Consider the following 24,284-nt stretch of genomic DNA (forward strand, 5'->3'; position numbering starts at 1 on the left):
TAGAAAGAGTCTTTACTCTTCATGGATGTCCTGAAAAATAGAGTAGCCCTCTGAAAATTCTGTCATCTGGACAGGTTTGTAGTCTAATTGTGTGGATTCATCATTATTGCTGTCACTTCATTGAAAAGCTAAAGAAAATATACTTTCAGGATTTTTTGTAGTATGTATATTTTTATGCATTTTTATGCTGATTTTCTGAGGTAAACAGTCTTTGTTAAATATAGGCAGATGTGAAATTGTGGTTTCACAATGCATGAATGTAAATCACATGTAAAGTGTAGGTCTAAATCTTGGGATGTAGTGGCACATAAGAGGGCTTTTTTTTTTCTGATGGTTTTCATTTTTATTCTATTACAGTATTGTAGCTGAGAGTGAATTTGATTCTTGGATATTTGAGGAGTAGGGAGGCAGTACTTGGTTATGCCATTAGACCATTAGCAATAATGAAGGCTGTTGTGACTGCACTTGAAATGGCACAAGGAAAAACTGGAAAAGATTAAGCAAATAGTTACACTTTTGTATGAAGAAACTTTAGGACTTTATTCAAACAGACAAAAAGAACCAAAAAACCCCAAAATCCTAAAGAATTGTGCCAGTTGTCTTCATGGGAAAGATGTGAGACCACTCTAATATATTAGCAGGGTCTCGCAAACCTTAACATTTTTAAGCCTAAGATAAGCAAATGCAGGCTTAGATGTAAGACGCAAAAGTTGGAAAATAGAAGCTGCTTATATGGAGAAGTGTTAGATTGTTTCTTTGTTAGGTATGAAAATTAGTGAGTAAAGTTTGTGGCCCCTTATGCAGAGATTTGAAAAAACCTTGTTTGCTTGGGTGCTGTAGTTTGAACTGATTACATCAGCTTGTACCCCTTCTTTGAGCAGCTCCTAGTTTTCAAGACTGTATGTGTTTTCTGCTTCCCCAGCCAAAATTACAGTCCCTGCTGTTCCCCATACGCCACTTTTTTCCTCACATTTATCAGATTGTGATCTGGACCCAGTACTAACCATTTTTTGAAGTTGTCCCTGCTCATTGCAGGGGGATTGGGCTAGATGACCTTTAAAGGTCCCTTCCAACCCAAACTGTTCAATGATTCCATGATTTTAGCAACTGGATGGTCTTGACTTCATTCTTGATTGCAGGTGTCAACCCTGTTAGGGTACTACAGGTGTTCAGGAACATACCTAAGCAAACCTAGGTCCGAAAATCATGGCTTCTCACAGCAAGAGCTTGCTGTCAGCGTTACACAGAGAAATCTTTTTCATAATAGGGCAATATTGAATATAAATATACCTATATATTATGTTAGAATATGCTAATTAAATTGCAGGGGATGAATGTTGAACTTTGAAGGTTGAGCTCTGGAAAAAGCTGCTGAACTTAACAGATTTAAACTGTAATAATTCAAGAAAGGGATACTGTCATCATTGATGATGTTGAAAAGAAGTAATTATTGAACTACAAGGAGCAACCAGAAAAGTCAGGTGCTAGGATGGGTGGAAAATAGTGTTTTGAAGACCATTTGTGTATTTTGATCATAACTAGGAGTCACTGGGGACTCACAAGGGGAGTCTATTTGATTTGCCTAGTTGTTTGACATGCCAACATAGTCCCTGCTTGGATCATTTGTGATCCTACCAGTTCAATTGACTTACCTAACTTTGGTTTCACTTGAGCTGTTAATGTCAGCTCTAGTATAAGTAGTGGCGAGAGCTCATGATTGGTTTTCTAGTAATTTTCATGACTTAATAGTGGCATATGATTTTCCCAAAGGGTGCTGCAGTCATTTGAATATTTTAAAATGGGATTAACATGCATTGTGTTGAAAGTTGTGTTTCATTCTACAAGAATGTATTGTTGCTCCAAGTTGCAAAAACAGAACATGAAATGTAGTAGCAAAGGAAGAGATTGTCAAAAAGAAGAGCATAAATTAAATTGTGGATAATGTCTTTCAGGTGCATGAGCGTACAGATGAAATGGATTTCTTGCTCTTGGTGATCCGTAAACTGTTGCGTACAAGCTCGCAATCTGTAAAGGTACAGTCAAAGTATTCTGCTACTTCTTCTTGCAAAAATAAATTTTTTACATGTTTTTGATCTACAAAGGGCATGTTTTAAAGAATTTACCTTAAAATGTGTAGTTATTTTTTACTAAAATATTACTTAGTTTGCCACTCTTCATAAGCAAGCAAGCTAAAGGGCATTCTTTTCCTGACTGCTATAATGTGTTCTGAGAGACCTTTTTTTCCTCATGCTAAAATGCATTCGTTTCTAAAGTGTGCCTAAGGCTAAAAAATGCATGATGGATATTTGACTAGAATTATATATTGAGTATTGAGGGCAGTGCTTATCATTGGTTAGATATGGTAGCATTAGCTCTTGGAAATGCTGAGCTGCTGAGCTTTTTTTCTTTCTTTCTTTTTTTTTTTTTTTTTTTTTTTTTTTTTTTTTTTAAATGGGATAACATATTTGGAAAAATAGCAAAAAACAGAAATGTGATTTCTGGTAGTAAAACGTGGTTGAGATTTTTCTCTGCACATCAGTGTGTTTTTTGTAATAAAGCAGAGTTTGCAGAGATTTAGCATGACATATTTAGTGTTCGCGGTCTCAAAGTAATGGACTCTTGAATTGTAAGAAATTAAATACAGGTGACAGATTTCGGCTTACTCGGTATATTTCTGTGCAGCTGTTTGGAAGTGCAGAAATTTAGCAGGACTGTAGGTGTCCCCTAAGTGCTTCAGTTAATTGTTCAGTTAATGCTAACTGTTCTGTTCAAAACAGATGTAACTTGAATCTACGTTGGCTGGTTTTGTAGCTATTGGAAGGGACTCTGTTCTTCTGTACAGTTCACCGCATTGATTCAAACTCTGATAACTTGATCTAGGTCTTCCAAGCATGCTTTTGCTCACTGAAGGTGCCCTTCCAGTTGGCATGTCTGTGTGCTTCGCATCTTCTCCTTTTTTATATCTTTTCTTGCCGATAAGAAAAACTCACTTGCCTTTAAATTCAGAGACGGCATGAAGCTATTCAGCCTGCCTTAGCACTCGGCTTGGCCTGCCAAGAGTGCCGAATAATTTGATCGTACTCAGTTTGTGAAAACTTTGCTCTTGATGCTGACTGTCTGGTTGGTGCCAGTGACACAAATTCATACAGGTCCTATCGTCTTTTCTGTTAGAAAACATTTTTTTATAGGTTCCTGAAAGTGGTGGGGTTTTTTTTTTATGGTCTCTATCATTCTGATTAAATCTCTCATATTTCCAGGATCTAGCAAATTGCTGTTCAGAGACATCTGAAGTGAGAAGTTGTTATTGTGCATATTTTTGGGTCATATGGAGGGGCTTTAGACATATCCACACCGCACAAGTGTTTTTGAACTGCTTGATCTTGGAGAACTGTCTGCTTCAGTTACCCTCTATTCCAATGTATTCCACCATGTTCCTCTGCCCTGTTGGTGCTGTGTGCTTGTTGCATTTCTGCTTTGGGAGGGAGTAGGTCAAACTCTTGGTTTCGTCATGTTATCCTTCAGGCACTCTTAGGAACCTGTGGTTTTCCTTCCAGTTTGGAAAGACTCCATGCAAATTAGAGAGTATAAATTACACAGATTGTCTAGAAGAAGAGGTAATTTAATATTCCTTGCTTATAAATGTGGTTAGGATAATTTAGATTGGATTTTCCTTCGGTAGTCTTCAGGCAAGGTTATATTTAGCCTGCTTTCCTAGCATAGGTGAGCCGGTATCTATTGAGCCACGAGACAGTTCATGCTGTAGTGGCATAGGTTTCGTATAATACTGGCAGAATTATGTCCTTTCAGATTTCTCCTCCTTTCAGGATCATGTTCAATTGCTTCATGATTTAGTCTGCCCTCTCCATGTATTCCTTGTGCCTTCACGTGTGCTTTGGAGCAAAGCACAGTGGAACAGCGTCCACCTCATTAGTTTGCTTGGCTGTCACCTCATGAGGGGAATGCTCTTGTATTTCATTGCGTTTTTGTGTTGGGTGTTGATATCTTTATTTTATTCTGTTTTTGAATTCATGCGAAGTGTCAGGAAAGCAAAAGAGGACTGACCATGTCCCAGTTTACAAGTACTGCGTAGAGTGGCTCAGGAGACCTGAAGATAAAGAAGCTGAACACTACACAGTTCGTTATAACTCCTTGTCTCTCTGTCCTTTTCAAGTTGAAGTTGTCTGGTTTACTCCAGCTGGCTGTGCTGAGCAGTGGGACCACATTCCAGACAGAGGGGTTAGAGGGTAAATAGCCATAGCCACCAAGTTACTTCATGCTTCTCCCATCCCCCATCCTGCACATACCATGTTGTCTGACCAGGGAGAAAGCAACAAAGCTGTAAATTCTGAATTTCATAATAACTGAAAGAAAAGGTGTCACCAGGTAGCAAATGTGATTTCTGTTCTTCTGTTTAGGTGAATACAGGTTAAGAATCTTGTCAGAGTCAGCAAACAGAGCGAGGAGCTTAGTGTGATCTTGGGTGTTTTAAGTTGCATAAATTAATTGCAACTAAGAGAAAGCTTACTTGACGTATTTCAGAATCATTATAGTAACATTTTTAAGCCTAGGTTATAATTACAGTTACTGCTCTTACAGGAGTAACCCCATTTTTTGATGGAGTTAAAGACACTGAGATCAAACGGGAGCTGAAAATACTTAGCGTACACTTTTCTTTTAAGGACCATGTAGAGATCATAAGTTTAAGGAAGAGCACTATATGGTTTTAGGATGAACTTTCGCCACCGGAAGAAGTTTTTCATGTTGTCTTGCTCTAGTCATCTAGCCTGAGCCATTCTCTTACCAGTGCCTGCCTTTCTCCATATGCTGCTTAGGGAATATTGACCATTTAGCCTTGTCTTAAACATGCCTAGGATGCATACCTGTAGGAACCAAAAATAGACCATTTTAGCATAAATAATAAGTGGAGATTCCAGTGTGGCATGTCATTTTATGATAAAATCAATATTTTACATTTACTGTGCAATTTTTTAACAGGTAGTACTGATGTCTGCTTCTGTCAACTGTAAAGAATTTGCTGATTACTTTGCACTTCCAGTTCCTAACGGTCTGAATCCAGCCTATGTATTTAAGGTGGAAGGCAAGCCTTATGCAATTGAAGAATATTATCTTGATGATTTGAAGCACATTAGTCATTTCGAGGTATTGTAAATATAACTTTATTTCTTTGGACATAATAAGAAAAAATTTGAATAGTCAGTTGAAAGCTGTTTAATAAAATTACAAATAACACATTTTACATTACAGTTCTAGATAACAATTAATATATGATGATAAAACAGAAATTTCCTTACCAGCACCCTAGTTTTTCTTGCATGTAACAGAAATGGGAATTTTAAATAGTATGTGGCATTTTGTTTGGTAGTTTGCATCCAAGATGAACAATGTAAAAGTCTGTGCAGAAAGCAACATATGAGGATTGATTGATCTTTTTGAATAGAGCTGACAAACTCAGGTAATATTTCCTGGATTGGTTCATGTTGCTGTTATGTATAAAAGGCAGAAAGAGCTACGAAATTGAGAGTCATCAGAAGAGAAGCATTTATGATTAGAAGTTTGATGTTATCAAGTTGACTTCTCTATCAAATGAGGCTGATGTGCTTCCTTTTTTGCCTTTTTTTTTAATAGTCCCAGAGCTTTTACGCAGTAGTTCTCAACGTATTTCTGTTGTAGCCATGTAGGCCACCATGACAAGTATGTAATTTTGAATAATGTAAATATGTTAGAATAATAGATATTTACGAAATCCCTAGTGGTCACTTAACAGCCAGTATAGCTCCACTGGGGAGTTGCTGCTCTAATGCTTAAGAAGGGTGGTAACGGCTGAAGATTCATTTGCTCTGTCAATCTTTAGCTTACAAACTGCACAGTATGTTTGTAGAGCTCCTGACATGCTGTTGTAGAGCATGTATCTGCGTAGACAACAGATAATGAAGGAGCAAATGTAGATTTGAATTAATCTGGTATCTGTGGTTTTAGAATAGGAGTTTGTTTTACAGTTGAAGAACAGCTGTGTAGGAATTTACTTGAGTGTCTGACCTCTTTCAGTATTATGGTCCAAGGCAAAATAAACAGGTTAAAGCAAAGCAGAACACATGCACTGGGGCTTTCATAGTGATAACCACTCTAAAAATAACTGGGGCATGGGAGCAATTGTTCATCGATTTTGATAATTCAGAACACTGTTATAATGTTAATACAATGAAGAAAACAGGAGATGCACTTAAAGTAGCAGCAAGCTAACATACCATTTTTCTTCAGGTTTTGTCCCTCAATTCTGCAGAAACTAAATCGGAGAAACAAAACAATGATGTAGTTAATGGGAAACCCAGAAGAGAATAATTATTATGCTGTACACAGCACAGGCATTGATTATGCCTTGACACAGGCAAGCTAAAATAAGAGGCTGTCAACTGTTGAAGTTTTAATGCAGCCAAAAAAGTAAACTAAATGCATATAGCAATTGGCTTGTCAGTTTTTATACGTTAGTGTGGTAGCTCAGGTAATATGGAGGACGTTACATAATAGATTATTTCTGTAAAAGATTTTTTTATGATGGATGACAACAAAAAGATAGCCAACAAATTCAGTAAGAAGTCTATTTCAGTCAAGTTGCATTTGTCATAGCTGCACTTTGAGCTAAATGTCAGCTTCCACACCTTTCACCTCAAAGATCAGGAACAAAAGGAACTCCTTTCAGTGCTTAAGCCTTTTTATATTTTTTATTTTCTCTGGGTATATGAACATTTAACTTTGATTTTTTTTTTTTTTAAGTTTCATCTGGTTATGTTGTGTTGTCCTGTCTATAGCCATTCTGTTGTTTAGTAGGAGGAGAGAAGTATGATTGGCCAAGAAGTTATTTGTACCTTAGGGCATCCTAGAAGTACATAAGTGCTCTTGATTTTTATTTTTAAACATGTATGAAAAAAAGAACAAACTGAATTGGAAAGCACTGATGTCTGATCTTGCATCTTGTTTCTTGTGGAGCTGTGTGTGGAGGTTTTTCTCTGAATAGTAGTTTTATTTTTAAAATATTTTAAAACATGGAAGGGTCTAAGAAGATTTATATAAATGTCCTAATAAAAATTAAAGCAAAACCTGAGTGTTAAGGCCATTAATGAGTTAATGTTGCCATATGGAAACAGGGGCACATCCTTCATGCTAAAATCAAAATCAGCTAGATAGCTGCCTGAGGTACAGGCTTCAGGCTTTAGTTCTAAATTTTTTACTTTTGCCTCTAAAAGCCTGTAAAATTCACATAAAAGAATACAGAAGTTAAAAAACCTTCTTTGCTTTTTAGATAAACTGATTTTTTTAATCTTAATTTTAAAATTAATAACTATAAAATCAGATTACATAAATCATAACTCATTGCTTAAAGCATCTTGATTGGAATCAGTTCAGTCCTTTGTAACTGCCTTGTTTGCTGTGAGGTAGGAGCCTTTGTCCCTTCTCAAAAGATCTTAAAATAATTGGATGTTACTGTATAGGTGTAGAATTTTTTATGAATCCTGCAGAGCTCTTGGCTTGAGTATGTCACTCATTTCTGTAGGTGATAATGTTTAAAAATGTGCTTGAAATGGAAAAAAATTCTTTGAGCAGTTCTGGCTTGGATAATTTGGGAATTCACTCATATCAGTTGTGATTTGGAAGATAAGTAGAAGTGCCAGTCATTATTTTTATTTTCTCTTCTCCTGTATGCCTGTTTGCAGTAAACCCTTTGCTATGACTAGACAGACATCTAGCTGAATCAAAGATAAAGCTTTCCACTTGAATTGCTTCATTTGTAGGAAAGAATAAAAATAGGAGGAAAGGAAGGAAGGGAGAAACACTCTCCAGTGTAGCACTAGCTTACCCTTGCCCTGATATTGGGTCATTTATAGATGTTACTGTTTAATTTTTCAGTATAGATTTATTAAAAAGTAGTTTATTTTTCTTTTGACATAATGGCACATTGTTCTGGATATTGAACTGTATCATTATTTTGTCATATCAGCACCCTCTTAAGTCCCAAGGAATCATGGAAATGCAGGTTTTGATTAAAAATGCATGAAGGCTGTATCTATAGGCAATTTTAAAGCTAGATGTCTAAATGCTTACCTATTGCAATAGTATAGTATTGGAGATATCAAATGCAAATTAATTGTATAGTTAATTCTGTGAGCTGATTTTAAGAATTTAAGCAACTAGGGGGTCTAGATGTTAGTCTTTGGCAGGAGATCTGTGAAATTCCATGTCACTATGTCTTACCTAAAGGCAAAAAAAAGAGTCCCATTTTTGGCATGCAAATGTGAAAACCTCCTTCATATCCCTGAAACTGAAGTCAGAGTCCAGTTGAAAGGTAGTGAACTGCTGTCAAAAGCTGTTCTGATTATGTTGTATTATTTCAGTCAGCTCTGACTGGGCTTTTGGACTCGCTGTTTGTCACATCGTTACCTTGTATTAGGAGTGATGTGGCAGCCGTGTCATGTTAAAGAATACTAAAGGTAAATTGGCAACAAAATTGAAAAGACAAATTTGACAGTTACTTAAGCAGGGATAATCTAAAAACAATTTTATGTTGGAATAGCCCAGAAAATATAAATTCCTTAGCTTCTCACACATGTTGGAAAAAATACTACTTACCAAACTACTGGAATGTTGTCTGTGGTTTCTCTTGGACTAATCAAGCTTCATTGGAAAAGCCTTACTATAGCGAGTGTAAAATGCAGTTAAGAAGCTCTGGGATTGATGGAGTTGTACACTTGAGAAGTCTCCCTGGCTAGTTGATTCAAAGGGATCAGAGAAGTGGAAAGGGTATTGTCAAGTTCTGCCAGATGGCTTGTTTTGATCCTCCAGTCCATTGTCTACCAGAACAAAGTAGGATAATTTTCGTAGGGTTTTCAGAAAGCAGTCTTTCTGCAGACACCAAGGCGACCTAGGGTTGACATGATGAAGTGTTACAGGTTGGCTGTTCTGGTAAGCGTTGGAAAGCCGAGGACTGAGGCTGCAGAGGCAAAAGCTGATCTAAATCGTTGTTACCAAATTAATGTCAGCATTGCTGCTTTTGTGATGCCATCATGAGCTGCTTCAGAAAGGGAAACTGGTAGAAAAATAACTACCTTCATCTTAATAGTTGTGAAATAGTTCCGTTTTCTGTGGTTTTATCTCTTTGAAACTTTTATACTTGATCAAATGTCTACAGTTGCAGGCAAAGAATTTCAGAGCAGGTTACAACTGTCTTGGCACTGAACCTTGGAACTTGATGTGGATATGCAGTCCCAGTGCTGGAGCTGGGGAAGGAGCAAGTGAAGGGATGCTTCTGCTTCCTACTGCCTTTTCTCCCAGGAACACCTTGGGAGACTGACAGATTAGAGACAACACTGTTGGGTTTTTTATTTGGGTTTGGTTTTTTGTGTTTTCTTAAGATTAACTCTTCTTCCCAAATTCTTATTTGCTCTTGGATAGGTTTATAGGTAGCAGTAGTACCTCTTTCTGGCTTTCATTTTGTTTTGTTAGATAATGTAAGTCTTTGCTATTCTCCTTTTACAAAAAAGTCTCTTTATTCTTTATAATTTGCTTCTGTTGAAGTTTTGGATGATCCCCTTAAAACCTGGTAAGAATTGCAGATGTATTGTCAGTCTCCATCAGTTTTGCCAGCGTCACAAACTGACTACTTTTTGGCTTCAAGAATTTTTTTTCTTCAGAGGCTGGCAAGTATCCTGACTGAAAACTTTGGTAAGACTTGAGCCACTTCAGAGGGAGGGGCAGTTCTGTAAAGTGTCACTAACACATCACACACTCTTAGGTGACCTTTCCTGATTCATCTTAGGCTTTGACAAATTGGAACACATGTGATCTACAGTCTTTTAGCCTGTTATGCTGTGTTATCCTCAATACTTTCTTCTTCACACAGATTCCTTCTCAGAGAGTTGAGGATCCAGTGATAGTAAGGGAAATGTATGAAGTGGCAGTGTCTTTGATTAACTCATTTGATGAGTTGGAGATGAAAAGCAATGGGTAAGACACAGTTCAAGATCTGAAATCTGTGGTTCTTTGTGGAAATGAGACACTAAGGAACAGCAGCAGCCCATGTGTTATAGCTGTTAGTGGTAACTTAATATTTTTATGCATTTCTGCTGTTATTTAATATATTTGTGTGATTTCTACTCAGGTTAGTCATACTGAGACTGTTCGTAGGTCTTACTGAATGCCCTGTGTTCTTAAAATGCACATCATGCCCTGGAGTGTAAGTGACCGTGCGAGCCAGCCTTGTCATATGGAAACTAGGTTCTTTGCTGCAGACCAGAGCTGAATATTATTTATATGATGAATAAAATCAGAAATGTTATTTTGTGTTGTAAACTAAAACATACATTAAGCCATGAGAAAAGAATATAACTAGGCATTAATTTTCATTGGTTGTTTGACTAATGCCTTATTGTCTTTTGAAATAAGTAAATATTAGTTTGTGTTACACTCTGCATTTTGTAAATTGAAGCTTGGTATCTGAAACTGTAATAAAGTTGCTTCTACAACTTTGGTCTAACGCTGAGTGCATATTTACTTTAGGAGTAGTTTTTGTTCCCATGTATTCTAATTGTTTATAATTGTATGCTGAAGAACTAGTTTTGTTTTGTAAGCTTAATATTTTTCTTCAAATTTAGTATTATGTAAACTTTTAAATTTTAAGAAAGCATTACTTAAGCTCATCTGAGCAGTTATCAAGTGAAACCACTGAAGTACAAGTGTTCATGGAGGTGCATAAATACAATAAGTTTAGCACTAAATTTTTTACAATATATAGTGACTTCTAGGCTTTTTTCTTGATGATTTCTTTTGATCTTTTCAATTCAGCTGTTTTACTGTAGTTTAGAATAGCCAAACTGAACTACTTTTTACTAAGCAAACATAAAGGCATTAGCATTTCAACTTTTGAAATACCAAAAGGGCAATTGGCTATTACACACGTCCTTTGTTATGAACCTTCCATTGACAATTATACTTTTTGTTCATTATATAGTTTGACAGTAGGGACTTTCAAAATGCATAAAAAAACTTTGTATCAGAAATTATTACTACCAAAAATATGAGTTCTATATTAAGGTGATTTTAGCTTCTTGACTTGTAACAGATAAGAGGGAGACATCTTCAGTTAATGTCATGACCTGTACTTCTTGATAATGGTTCATCTTCTTACATGCTAGGCTTTTGTTAGAAGTGTCTAGTGATATTTTTAGAACACAAGTGTACTACATATGCTTGAGAAATTACTGAATAAGTTTGGATAGAATTTTGCAGTAGTAGACTACCTTGTAATTTTAAGATCTTTAGTAACCTAATTTTGATTAATTTCATTGCTAAATAAGAATGTTTCTGTTTTGACATAGTTTTGAAGACAAGGCAAAGCCTAATGGTCTGGTTCCAGTTTTTATATACTGTATTTTTCAGAAAGTGTCATTGCAAATAGTGTTTTGAATTCCATTTCTCCAAGAAGTTTAAATAATACATGTTACAAAAAATGTGCAGTTTTACTTGTTCTTTATGTAACTATAAAATAACTTGGGATAATAAAGTAGACTGAGGTTGTAAAACTAATGAAACTGCATATTCTTGTTAGGGAGGAAAAAAACTCGAGTGTTACATCAGAACGTGGAAGTGTGCTAGTATTTTTACCAGGTGAGTATACGTCTTAATAATTTTCTTTTTCCTTATTTTTCATCTAGCAAGCTTTCTTCTGGTGCTTTTTCCAAGGATTTACTAAACACATATTTAACTGGAGTTTGTTGGTCTGTTTGGGTATTTTTCTTGCCAGTCTGTTTAAATATGGCAATAATTGGAAGAGGAGTGAGTAAAAAATTAAGAAGTATGTTTTAGAAATTAAGCTACAGTAATAGTATTAATTCTACAGTTAAACCACAGAAATTCAGTTGCTCAGTTTTTTAGATTGGTTATTTAATATTGTATTAAGTTCCTAGGATTCTTTTAAAGATGTTTTTGTGTCTGCATATAGTGTAGTCTCTTCCTTGGATTTTATTTAGATTCTTGTAGGAGAAGTTAAAATTCACTTTTTTCTTTCCAAGTGTTTGACCTTGACTTGTTTTATAATTGGATACTCAAGACTGATCTTGAACACACAATTAGCAAACACCTCTTGAAATTTTCTTCACAAATAGTCTTTATACAAAACTGGAGAAAAGGGGAGGAGAGCCCTCAGTTTACAAGAGGGCAGATAAGACAGAGATTTCGGTAAAAATAACCTCCACATTTATGACACTGATTTGGGATACCTCGATTTTTTGAGTGCTTGCAATTACATAGCATTTTGTACATTCAAGGTAACACTCCCATTGACATTTGAAGCTGAGTAGGCATCAGCAGCCAGAAAGAGTAGTGCCATGCTGAGGAGTACTGTTAAGTGATTTTTTTTTTGTCCACTGTCTTTGCAGAACTCAGTGATGGGGCAGAATCTATAGAGCAGCGGCAGCAGTCTCATGTAGACTGCCATGTTTTCCCTTCCTGTTGTAATTGCCTGTCTTGTTCATTTTTTTTTTTTATGGGTCTGATTATTTACAGATAAATATGTTTCAGTACTCGGCTCTCCTTTAATTCCAGAGCTAAGTCCATCCCTAGGTACTAGATGACACAAAGTGCCATCTTAAGCTGTACAGTGATTTTTTTCATGAGTATGCCTAAACATGTTCCAAGTGGGCAGCATTAAGTTTGCACAACCCCTCTTAATTCTGGCATTTTTTCATTTTAGTGCTTGACGTGGCAGCCTTAATGTTTCTTGAGCATGTATGTTGATGTATAATTCTTCAGACTGTTTAAAGAACAAATTGGAAAAACAGGTCAGGCTGTGTTGACTGAGTCATCACTGAGCTACACCTTCAGGTATACCACATGCTTCTGCCAGACTAGCTGACTGGCTAAATGGAAGAAACAGTAGGTTGTCATCCACTTCAGGAGCCAGTAAAAGATGGGGATGGCCTGATTGCTCTGTGCTTCACATGTGCTTGCTGATGGAAGGAATTGCTCTGCTTTCCCCTATAGTATCTTTACACACAGGATATCTCTGAAACTTTTAAATTTCCCTCTGATTGCCCCACCACCACAATTTTTTTTTTCCGCCTCCAACTCACCTGATCTCCCCCCAGCCCAGACTTCTTTTATCTCCCTTGCCTATAGTCACTTCCCCTTATTTTGATGTTTCAGTCTTCTGTCTCCAGTCGTTGACTCATCTCCATGTCCTCCTGCAATTTCTTTTCCCTGACAACCTTCTATTATCACCATAGGTTTCTTGTTGAACCTGTGTCTCCTTTTCTTGCCTTAGTTTCTTGCATTCTGGCCTTTTTCGCTTTCTTACCTTAACTTGATCATGATTTCTAGCCCATCACATATCCTTCTTTCCTCGTGTTTCTCATTTAAGTTATTCTCTCATCTTTCTGAAAATATCTCTCTTCCTCTACTTGCACTTTTCTTCCTTCCTTTGCACTTCTGAAGTCAAGTAGCATTATCTAAAGAGTGCAAGAACTTTCACATCCAGGTGCTTGAACTGCATTTAGCTTCACTGAAAAATGCAGCAAGTTTGTACTGCAGTTACAGAATAATTTCATTTTTAATAGCCCACTGGGGAAGCCCAGTGTTGGACAGATTTTTGAAAATAGGGCTTTTGGAATTGGAGTCTCAAGAAGAAGTAAACTAGGCTTCTCAGAAAGGTTGGTGCCTGTGGAAGTATTCAGGAAGACAGCAAAAAGCCCTTAGTTGTAAGATTTCCCCTGGCAGACGTGAAATCCGTGCCTCAGAGAACGGGCACTGCAACTGCCAAAGGTAAGATGGCTAAGGCAGAAATAGTTAATTTTTATTTTTTCTTGGCCCTACTCTTAGAAACGGCTTGTTTTGGCTGAAATACCCACATCTATCAGTTGTAGGGAACTGAAATAAGGGCTAGTAATGGGACAGTGGCAGATGGCCTTTATATCTGATATTGCCACTTTAGGAAGTGTAAAATGATGCAAAATGACTCTGGAAAAATTGACTTACAGTGTTTCAGTGACTCATTACTACATTTACTGTTTAACTCCTCTGACATTTTATTACATGGTGAAAAGGAGATAATAATCAAAGTCAATTAAAAATTTAAGTAGACATGAGAATTGGTTTTAAAATTGTTAGTGATCACTAAAAAGAGAACAAACTCTTGGTTCCTTTTTCCCCTAGGTTTGAATGAAATAAGCTACATGCACGCATGTCTCTCGGATAAGTTCAACAAAAGGTAAGTTAGACCACATTTGTGTCAGTTCGGTTAAACTTGGACATTAATCCTTCAGCTGTATGTGTTCAAAGTACTTAATAAGATTTAGCACACAGGTGTGATTGATTTTTATACCTTTCATAGGTGGCAAGTGTACCCACTTCACTCATGTGTGACATCAGAGGAACAAAACAATGTATTTTTGGCTGCAGTTCCTGGCTACAGAAAAGTAAATACTGTTGAATCATTACTTTAATTGTGTGAAACCTTTTGCAAGAGTAATAATAGTAAATAATAATGTATATAAATGAATATTAGCTGTGGTAATTCAAACCATTGTGTGAGAGCAAAGCAGGTTTGTTTTTTTTCTTTTTCAAGATGTAACTGATTGCCTTTCTTTACTTGCTTTAACTGGTGTGTAGACCTCAGGAGAAGTGCAATAACAGGTCGTTATCCTTAAATTATTGTGTGACACTGGTTTTATCCTTCAGAATAGTTTGTGCATGTCAGTTCTACCTGCATGGCAGTAGTGTGCTGCTGGTGGCACTGCATAGCAAAGTTGTCCCCCAGTATGGGGGTCTCTTGGCTGCTTTGTATCTCACATTTTGGATAGCATCTTGGTTTTCTTTATCCCTGCTCATAGTGTGATGTTTTGTTGTGACAGAGGCATAAAGAAACATTTCCATTCTTCCTCTGTATTGTCATATGCTATACTACTTTATTATGCTTTTCTGATCTTAGGACAAGAAAATTGAAGTTCTCTTGTGTTGTATTGCTTTATTTTAATATGCAGAACAGAAATACTGTGTTGCCATTACGTTTATATGTCTATCATAGCAAGTTGGATTTTTCATTTAGAAAGATAATGTGAGTTATTTTTTCTTTATGCATTTGTTGCTTATTTTTTTGCTTTAAAACTCAGGTTATTCTATCTACAAACATAGCTGAGAGCTCTGTAACAGTTCCTGATGTTAAGTATGGTAAGTCATCTAAATCTTGTAATTCTGTATACACTGTCTTTGTAATGTTTTCCTTCCTTGTGCTAGCCTAAAGTCTGCAACATGTCACCATTTTACAAAGTATTGCTGTTGGAGTTTAATTTTGACAGTTGTTATTCTTTATTTCACCACAGAAAACAGTATTAAATCTGAGTATATGAACAAACAGTAGAGCTAGTGAGTGGCGTGTTGGTCTTAACCTTTACTGGAGGTGGGGAAAAAATAATTTTAAATGCAATAACAAACAGAAGCAGACCTCATGTCAAAAGTCCCTTAGGCTTTTCATTCACATTCTGACTATATTTTGAAATAATTGCATCAGATTAAGCAAATTCTGTGATAGAATGTCTAAATGCAGAAATGATTGCCTTTTAATGCTTGTCATCTGCACTCACTGTTTATTATATTTATGTTAAAATATGTTTGCAATTCTGTTAGTATTCAGAGTATCCTGGGCCTGGTTGTTTATAAATCTAGTGTTCTCTGTATTGGTTTTCAAATAATTGTAACTTTCCTTTTCTGCTAACACAAAATCAACCAGTATTCTTTCCACTGCCATGAGGATAAATTGTTTTATAATAATGATAGATTTTTTTTTCTCTTATTTGCAGTGATAGATTTCTGCTTAATTAGAACTTTGGTTTGTGATCAGGTAACTAATTATCAAAGTTTGAGACTTTGCTGGGCATCTAAAACAAACTGTAATCAAAGAAAAGGTAAGATGACAATAGATAATGGAAAGGCATTTTAGAAGCTAACCTTCATGGAGAATTCTGCATTGCTTTTCATTTTATTAACCATAAAAAGCAGGGATCATTTTTCCATGAATTATACAAAAACGTAATTCCTTACCATGTCAGGATATTAAAATGTGATTAAACAATTATGCCTGAATGTTGTACTTTGTTCAAGTATTTTTCCAGAGGACTGTTTTGTATTTTACTGAAAAATATTAAAATTTATGGACCGTAAAATTTAGGAGGATTCTTTGTTATGTAATAGTAATTTTTTTTATCATGGGCCATTTTTAGAAAGGGGAGCTAGGTACTGCTAGGTATATATTAACTACTTGTGAGTTTCAGCAGTAAAAGAAAATTTCGTGTCTGTTTGTCACTCTTAAATCAGTTGAGCTATCCACAGCAGTGTCTCTAGTGTAGACTAGTATTTTAGCACAAGGTTAAATAAGATTTCATATCAGCTGTTTGAGTAAGACAGTACTCTTCAATATCAGAATCTTTTAATTTCAGTCAAAAAGAGTACTAAATAATTTAATAACAGTGACATCTTCAGATACAAGAATATCCTCATTTTTGAATATTATGAGGACTTCACAATTACAGCTTGTGGTGGGTTGACCTTGACTGGATGCCAAGTGCTCACCAAGCCGCTCTATCCCACTCCCTCCTCAACTGGACAGGGGGAGAAAAATTATGATGAAAGGCTTGTGGGTTGAGATAAGGACAAGGAGATCACTCAGCAGTTACTATCACAAGCAAAACAGACTAGCCTTGGGGAAGTTAATTTATTACCAACCAAATCAGAGTAGGGTAATGAGAAATAATACCAAATCTTAAGCACCTTCCCCCCCACTCCTCCCTTTTTCCCAGGCTCAACTTCACTCACAATTTCTCTGTTGCCTCCCCTTGAGCAGCAGTCAGTTCATCACACGTTGTCTCTGCTGCTCTTTCTTCCTCATGCTCTTCCCCTGTTCCAGTGTGGGGTTCCTCCCACGGGAGACAGTCCTCCATGAACTTCTCCAATATGAGTCCTTCCCACAGGCTGCAGTTCTTCACGAACTGCTCCAGTGTGGGCCCCCTTCACAGGGTGCAGTTCTTCAGGAACAGACTCCTCCTGTGTAGGTCCCCCATGGGGTCACAAGCCCTGCCAGCAAACCTGCTCCAGCCTGGGCTTCTCTGTCCACAGGTCCTGCCAGGAGCCTCCTCCAGCACCAGATTCCCACAGGGTCACAGCCTCCTTTGGGTGCATCCACCTGCTCTGGTGTGGGGTCCTCCCCAGGCTGCAGGTGGATGGATCTCTGCTCCCGTTACCTCCATGGCTGCAGGGGCACAGCAGCCTCACCATGGGCTGCCCCATGGGCTGCAGGGGAACCTCTGCTCTGGCAGCTGGAGCACCTTCTTGCAGCTTTGCATGGAAGCCATCCCTGTAGCCTCCTGCTATCAAAATCGTACCATGCAAACCCAGTCTACAGCCTTATTTTCATTTGGTTCTGAGTCAGTGCAGCTTATGAAACCAGCCAATATACAACCAGTAGAAGCAGCTCTTTGTGTAGCAGGCTGGGACTTTTTATGCCTATGACTTAAAATATGGCCTAATTCTCCAGCAGAGTGGAATACCCTTTGGTTTGTTGAAGTGAATGGTGTTTGGATTTGTGAAGACCGATTTTCTGAGTCAGTGTGTTTTCTGTAAATGGTAGATCATAAAGATGTCTTGCAGCTCATCATGGTATCTTCAATGCTGTTTATATAGAAGATTTTTACTAGCTATGGAGTCAAATAGGAAATCTGAGTATACTCATTGCATTAAAAAATACAAACACAAAGTATATTTGCTGTGCATATAGAATCTTCAGTTTGGGGGTATGCTAAAACTTGCATTGACATATTAAATTTAGATTTGATAGGACTTGCCTTTTCCTGGTTTTGAGGAAGTGTATTTTGGGGCAGGATTTGTCATGTCTTTCCAACGGAAAGATGGATGCTGATCTGAGGGTAGTTAGGTGAAAGAAGTATTTGAGTATTTGAAATACTTAAGTAACTCTTTTGTTAGTTACTGCTGCCATGAAAGTAAAATGATTTCATCCAGTCCTTATGTAGGAAAGAATAGAGACAAAGTCTCCACTGGGCCTGTGTGCTTCAAGAGAAATACTGGCCCGCCTGTAGCATCAGCTGTCACATCCTGCTCACCTTCCCAGAAGGCTTGTAGATGGATGGGTTTTGAACAGCTTGAAACTTGGGCAATTTACAAATTGGTCATTTTTTCTTTTATCTGAAGGTCGTGCTGGACGTGTTTCCAAAGGGTATTGCTATAGGCTTGTACACAAGCAGTTCTGGACAGACTTTGTTCCCGAGAAGTCCATACCTGAGATACTGGTAAGACTTTTGGGGAACATTAAAAATTATTTTAACGAATGTGATCATAGCTCTGATGGGTTTAATGAATGTGATCATAGCTCTGATGGGTTTGCCCTTGGCTGGGGGCCAAACCACACACCCACTCACCCAATTCCCACCCCCACCCCCCCGCCACCCAAGGATAGCGCAGAGAATTAAAGGGGTAAAGGGAAAAAGGACTCGTGGGTTGAGATAAGAACAATTTAATAACTAAACTACAATAATATTGAAAATAATACTATATACAAATATACAAATGAGTGATACATAGTGACACTGACCCCAACCCGATGACCAAGGCTCAGCCTGATCCCGGAGCAGGGAGAGTCCCGAAACCACACTCACGGAATGCAGATAACAGTCTGAGCGTCCCAGACCGAGAGCTGACCGGGGAGCGGGAGGCCTTGGGAGAGCGACCACCTGGAGCAAAATTGATCCGGAACCAAAAGGGACGATCTTTCGGAGGGTCCTCACCTATATACTGGGCATGACGTATATGTTATGGAATAGATTATTGGTCACTCTGGGTCTCAATCTTGAACCTAAGATCAAATCCTAGGCTAGCAACCGGCTGTGCTTCCTCCCTTGTCTGCCAACCTTGGCAGCGGCACAAAACATTACTTTTTATCAGCTTTCTTCTGAGCACAAATCCAAAACACAACCTCTTGCTAGCTATTATGAAGAAAGTTAACTCTATCTATGCTTAACCCAGGACAATGGGCCATCCACAGCTTCCCTGGGCAACCTGTTCCACTGTCTCACCACCCTCACAGTAAATAATCTCTTTCTGATATCTAGTCTAAATCTGCCCTCTTCCAATTTAAATCCATAACTGTCACCTTTCTGTTCTTCTTTTCTTTGTACTCTTTCCTTGAGGAAGTGGAACTGGAGTGTTTCTGTGACAACGACATCCACAACCATAACTTCAACCTATCTTACTAACATTTTTACCTATTCCCATTAGCTATAATCTTCAATGATAAATGTTTCTTTTCTTATAAAACTCTCCTTTGAATAGCAAAAAGCGGGAAACGGGATGCTGTTAATGTCTTAATGCTCCATACTTTGTATGCTTTATTGTCTTCCTTTTTATCATTAATAGCCACTTAAGTAAATAATATATTTTGGGATTAATAGAGTGGCAGCTGTTAGCTCTGGCCACTGCTTAAAAATGCAAATCACATTTAACTGTTAATAGTTTAAAACAGGTGGCCTGGTTAACATCTCTGCCTATGTGAGTTTATTTATTCCATTAAAACTAGCTCTTTATTGTACTTATTAAGTTGTACATAATGTATTATTAAAATTAACATTGACCTTAGTCTGTGAGCTTGTCGTGGGTTAAAGTTAAAGTTAACTCTGTTAATTTTTTTTTCTTTTCTCTCCCTCTTCTTCATAAATAGCTAGCAAGAGGCTGTGTTTTGGATTTAGGCTCAGGAGAAGCTGATAAGACCGATGTTTTGTTCTGCTGCCAAGGTCAGCAGACGAGCAAAGACAATATCATAGACAATAAAAAGAAGTTTTGCTTCACTTTTCCTGAAGGCAGTATACGATTTGAATAGTTACTAATAACTGTGACACTAAATAGAATTCAAGTTGATAAATAATTTACAAAGACCATTCCACGTGGTTTCCTTCATAGAAGGAGATACATTATAGCAGTAATGGATGTGGATTAGAAATAAGCAATCTGTTCAAGAGAAAAATATCCCTAGTTACAGAAAATTAATTTCAGATTTTACTAAATTGTAATCTTTAACTTATTTTTCATATAAAACACTTTGTCACACTTCCCATGGGGGGAAAGTAACAATAACATTGTCTTCACTTCAGCGTTGTCCATTGGGAACTACAGTCTTAAAAATAAAAAAGCTTGATATGGGGGGACCAAAGGCCTTGCTGGCAACAGCTCTTTCTCCACCAAGTGTAGGTGACATTGAACGTACTATACTTCAGCTGAAAGAGGTAGGCATTCTTTTAATGTTGTTAAAGTCAGTTAATAAAAATGTACTGTGGAAGTGTTTTTCCTTGGTATTTAAGGTAGTAGTAGCGTTAATTGGAAAATGAAATAGGAACTGGGTCTAGAGAATCTTTTCTCACATTTGACCATTGTTTGGTTACCACCCTCTTCAGAGTAGCGTCTGGAGTTACTTCATTGAAACAGTTATAATTTCATCAGGGAGTAATGATACTGTTTGTGAAGCAGCATCTGTGGTGAGAAAGAATAGGGAAAAAAGTGAGAGAATTTGAACTCTCTAAGTGAAATTCTTTATTAGTAAGTACGAAAATCACCCTTCTGACCTCTACAAGGAACTTGGTGATTTTGCTTTTCAATTATTAAATTGATATGGAGTAAAACATTCATTGCATTGAACTCTTCCAAAGTGCATAAGAAATGATCTTTGTATCATTTGTAGCTTGCTTTTATATCCAGTTTATGTAGTAGAAGCTTTGGTTTCAAAATACTAGGCTTTTAAACTTGATTTAAGAACTTCAACTTAATTACAGATTTTTGTACTAATTGATGTTGCTTTGAGATAATTGCCTGCTTCTTGTCTTGTTTTCTTACAAATTGGTCTTATATTTACTTTGTCAACTTTTACAAGTGAATCAATTTTAATTTCTGTAGCTGGGAGCACTTTCAGCTTGTGTGCAAACAGAAGATGATCCACATGATGGTGAGCTGACTTTCTTAGGAAGGGTATTGGCACAATTGCCAGTGGATCTGCATCTTGGAAAATTGATAGTCCTTGGGCATGTCTTCGGGTGCTTAGAAGAATGCCTTATTATAGGTAACTGAAAGAAGAACATGTGAGAACGTTTCTCTGAAAACACATGATTTGCAGGGTTTCATTTTGATTTGTTTTTGTTGTAGCTGCAGCACTCTCTTTGCGGAATTTTTTTACAATACCTTTCAAACAGCGTGTCAATGAATACAGGTATTACCCTAGATGTTTTACAACTTCCTGGCTATATTTGGGGGCAGAGGGTTAAGTTGACCACTAAATATAATTTTTAATGTAATGAGTCTAATTTTCTGTCCAAGTGCCAAGCAGTGCAAAAAGAAGCTTTTCAAAGGCAGCTGAGATAGTAAAATCTATTTCTATGTGAACTAATCAGTATCACAGAGCTAACTCATCCTTTTCTAAGTACAAGAACTGATCCTTCAGCTTTGCCGTTCTGATGTGAACATGTGGCAACGTCTATTAAAATGTATTTTTTTAAAAATAATAAAAAAATAATCCTTGCTGTCCTGCCCACACAGTTTACCTTCAGCAAGGAGATGTGAATAAGAACAAATAATTACGATAAATGTCTTGACCTTGTTTATTAAAGTCCTGGGAGATGTTAATAGTGTAGCATTCTGAGCTGTATAATACATTCAATATTAAAAAAAAATATTGTTTGTAATTCTTTTTGTATTGCCAGGAACAAGCTGTTTTTTGCTGGGAATAGTAAGAGCGACTGTATTGCAATTGTGAATGCGTTTAAGGTAAGTCTTTTCTGGCTTATCTTGCAGTGCAATCTGATAGACTAAGACAGAGCTTCTCATCTTTGTAGGATCAGTGCAGCATTTGTGCTTTGAAGTTGTTAGAAACGTGACATTACTCCTACCTACTTAGTGATATTTTTTGAAGACTGCGTCCTACTGTGTTATACTACTAGTTCTGATGAGTTAATTTTTACCACTGTGAAGGAGCTGCACAAGTTTGCACCAAAGGAAGGGGGCAAGCAATGGGCAAAAATGGGTTACAGGGCTCAGTTTCTGGGCATGTTCCCTGCTTTTCAGTCTCCTATTGCTTTGAGGTATTTATTTTAATAAGCAGACAGAAAACAGGACAAAGGGTGACGAGAGACAGTGTGCTGCTTGTCTCAGTCTTCTGCTTGCTGAAAGCAGGAGCAGATTTTGACCAAGATGGGAACCAGAGGCTCAGGTTCTCTTGACCTGCTGTGATCTTTGAATAAAGGAGCTGTTTTACATGGAGAGGCAGATTCTTTCCAATCGGGGAAGGTTTACCTGTGTCAATTTTATAAAATTGATGTCTCATTGCCTCCAACAGAACACGTGGTGGCTAACCGGTAAGCAGAATTAAGTTTCTGGAATTAATAACTTGAGATGCTGAACAAGTTTCTAACGTAGCATATCTGCTCTCTGTATGCTACTGAGGATCCCAGTGCAGCTGTTAGAAATTTTGTAATGAGATTGAAATCTTCTAAACTGTAATACTTACCGGTGCTGTGCCTTCTTATGCTTCTCTTGAAGGTCTGCTTGGTTTATTTTCCTGTGTCTCAGTACTTTGTGTATGTCTCTGCTGCTTCAGTACTTCTTTCCAGATTGTCTCTGAGCCTTTTTAGGAGGGAATGATAAAAGCCCTGTCATGGGCAGCAAGAAATTTGTATTTGGTGCACATCTATGTCTTCTGAATTACAGATACCCAGAGCATAGAGCATTCAGTGGTTCAGGGAAGACTTTGATCATAGTGAGTTCTGCTTCCTAATAAATAAATTTTTTTTAGGAAAATACCTTTTTTTTTTTTTTGAGGCAAAATGTTTTCCTCAACCTTGAAAGTGTTTAAATGCTGTTGAATTAAAATATGATTAAATATCATAAAGCATTTATTAATTTATCTAGGCAGGTAAGCTTTTCTCCTGTGGTTTATGCAATGAGCTGTTTTATCCTGCAGTCAGGATACAAATTCCAGCAAGAAAGAGCATGTTCTAAGTTTTCCAGAGTGTTCCTTTATTTGTTCTGCAAAAAAAGTCTCCTCTTTCACCAGGTAATAGTCATGTGGACAATGTCCAGCTTCAGCTCAATAAGAACAGATTTACACAGGGACATTTTGTTGTTGAAATACTGATTGATAACGAAATCACCAAACTGTTGTGGTGTGAATGTGATTGAGTCTGCCAGCTAAGAAGTTACACTACAAGTGATAGCAGGTTGCCTCTTTTCTCTGTACTGTTTTGCTTCAGGTCAGCTTATGCTCTAGGTAGGCTTGCAGTGTTTGTAAATTAATATTAATATCAGCTTAAAAAAGGACTGATGTGTTTTGTCTCAGGCCATGAATGTCAATAGCCTGATGACTCTCCATCTTTTCCAGGATAACTGTGGCTTTCCTACTAGTGTGTTTTTGTAGGCAATCCACTGATGATCAGAGGAAATTGTGGTTTATCATAAAGTCACTTTAGTCAGGTCTGAAAAGTATACAGATTTCTGTGGGGTTTATCTCTGTATTGTAATAACGAAGCATAAAATGCCAGAGATGCAGTGGTGTTGGTACGCCCCCTTTTAACCGAGGGCAGTTTGGGCTGTTAAATTCTAGCACAGAACGAGTTTGGTGTCCTTTCTCCAGACTTCATGGCTTTCACTTCATAATATTTTATTTTCTCCAAATGTGGTTTTTCTGTACGCTTGGCTGATTGGTCGCCCAGTACCATGGACAGAGGTCATCCCTGCAGTTACAAGGGGTTGCTACAGGGTAGGAAAGACTTTTGCTGGAGGAATTTGTTATTCAAAATCCCACAAAATCCTGACATATTCTGTAATCTTCTGGAGACTCGAAAATCTTCAGCTGCAGATTTCATTTATTCCATTTTGTGAACGTTGGCCTTTTTTCACTTTGGTGAAAGCTGGCTTGTTTTTCTGTACTCTGGTGTAAGAATTTTATGAAGCGCACATATGCCACATGTACCCACTGATGCTGGAGCTGAGGCGTCATCTTTTCTGAATTCCCCTTATCCTGTTGTATATTTCACTTGTGTCCTGTTAATCTGAAGGTATATTTCTATAAACCAGTATGTTGTCCTGGAGAATAAACACGAACATTCAAACAGAGCTTCCTGTGCAGTATCTCTGTGTGTGAGTGATGTGAAAGCTTTGTGTTTTGAATGGCTGAGTTTTTG

General features: G+C 37.3%; 1 protein-coding gene across 1 annotated transcript in view; it reads left to right on the forward strand.

Annotated features, from left to right (window-relative positions):
- Nucleotides 1-24,284, forward strand: part of TDRD9 (tudor domain containing 9) — a 60,714-nt gene that overhangs the window by 11,846 nt on the left and 24,584 nt on the right. The window contains exons 6-18 of the mRNA XM_010080426.1: nucleotides 1,953-2,033; nucleotides 4,996-5,160; nucleotides 9,914-10,017; nucleotides 11,636-11,676; nucleotides 14,218-14,272; nucleotides 14,396-14,480; nucleotides 15,174-15,231; nucleotides 15,861-15,965; nucleotides 18,262-18,359; nucleotides 20,214-20,345; nucleotides 21,010-21,172; nucleotides 21,256-21,319; nucleotides 21,810-21,873. Coding sequence (XP_010078728.1) covers nucleotides 1,953-2,033; nucleotides 4,996-5,160; nucleotides 9,914-10,017; nucleotides 11,636-11,676; nucleotides 14,218-14,272; nucleotides 14,396-14,480; nucleotides 15,174-15,231; nucleotides 15,861-15,965; nucleotides 18,262-18,359; nucleotides 20,214-20,345; nucleotides 21,010-21,172; nucleotides 21,256-21,319; nucleotides 21,810-21,873 — 1,215 coding nt within the window. The remainder of the gene's footprint in view (nucleotides 1-1,952; nucleotides 2,034-4,995; nucleotides 5,161-9,913; nucleotides 10,018-11,635; nucleotides 11,677-14,217; nucleotides 14,273-14,395; nucleotides 14,481-15,173; nucleotides 15,232-15,860; nucleotides 15,966-18,261; nucleotides 18,360-20,213; nucleotides 20,346-21,009; nucleotides 21,173-21,255; nucleotides 21,320-21,809; nucleotides 21,874-24,284) is intronic.

The sequence above is a fragment of the Pterocles gutturalis genome, unplaced genomic scaffold (assembly GCF_000699245.1).
Source record: "Pterocles gutturalis isolate BGI_N339 unplaced genomic scaffold, ASM69924v1 scaffold15324, whole genome shotgun sequence".
Taxonomy (NCBI): domain Eukaryota; kingdom Metazoa; phylum Chordata; class Aves; order Pterocliformes; family Pteroclidae; genus Pterocles; species Pterocles gutturalis.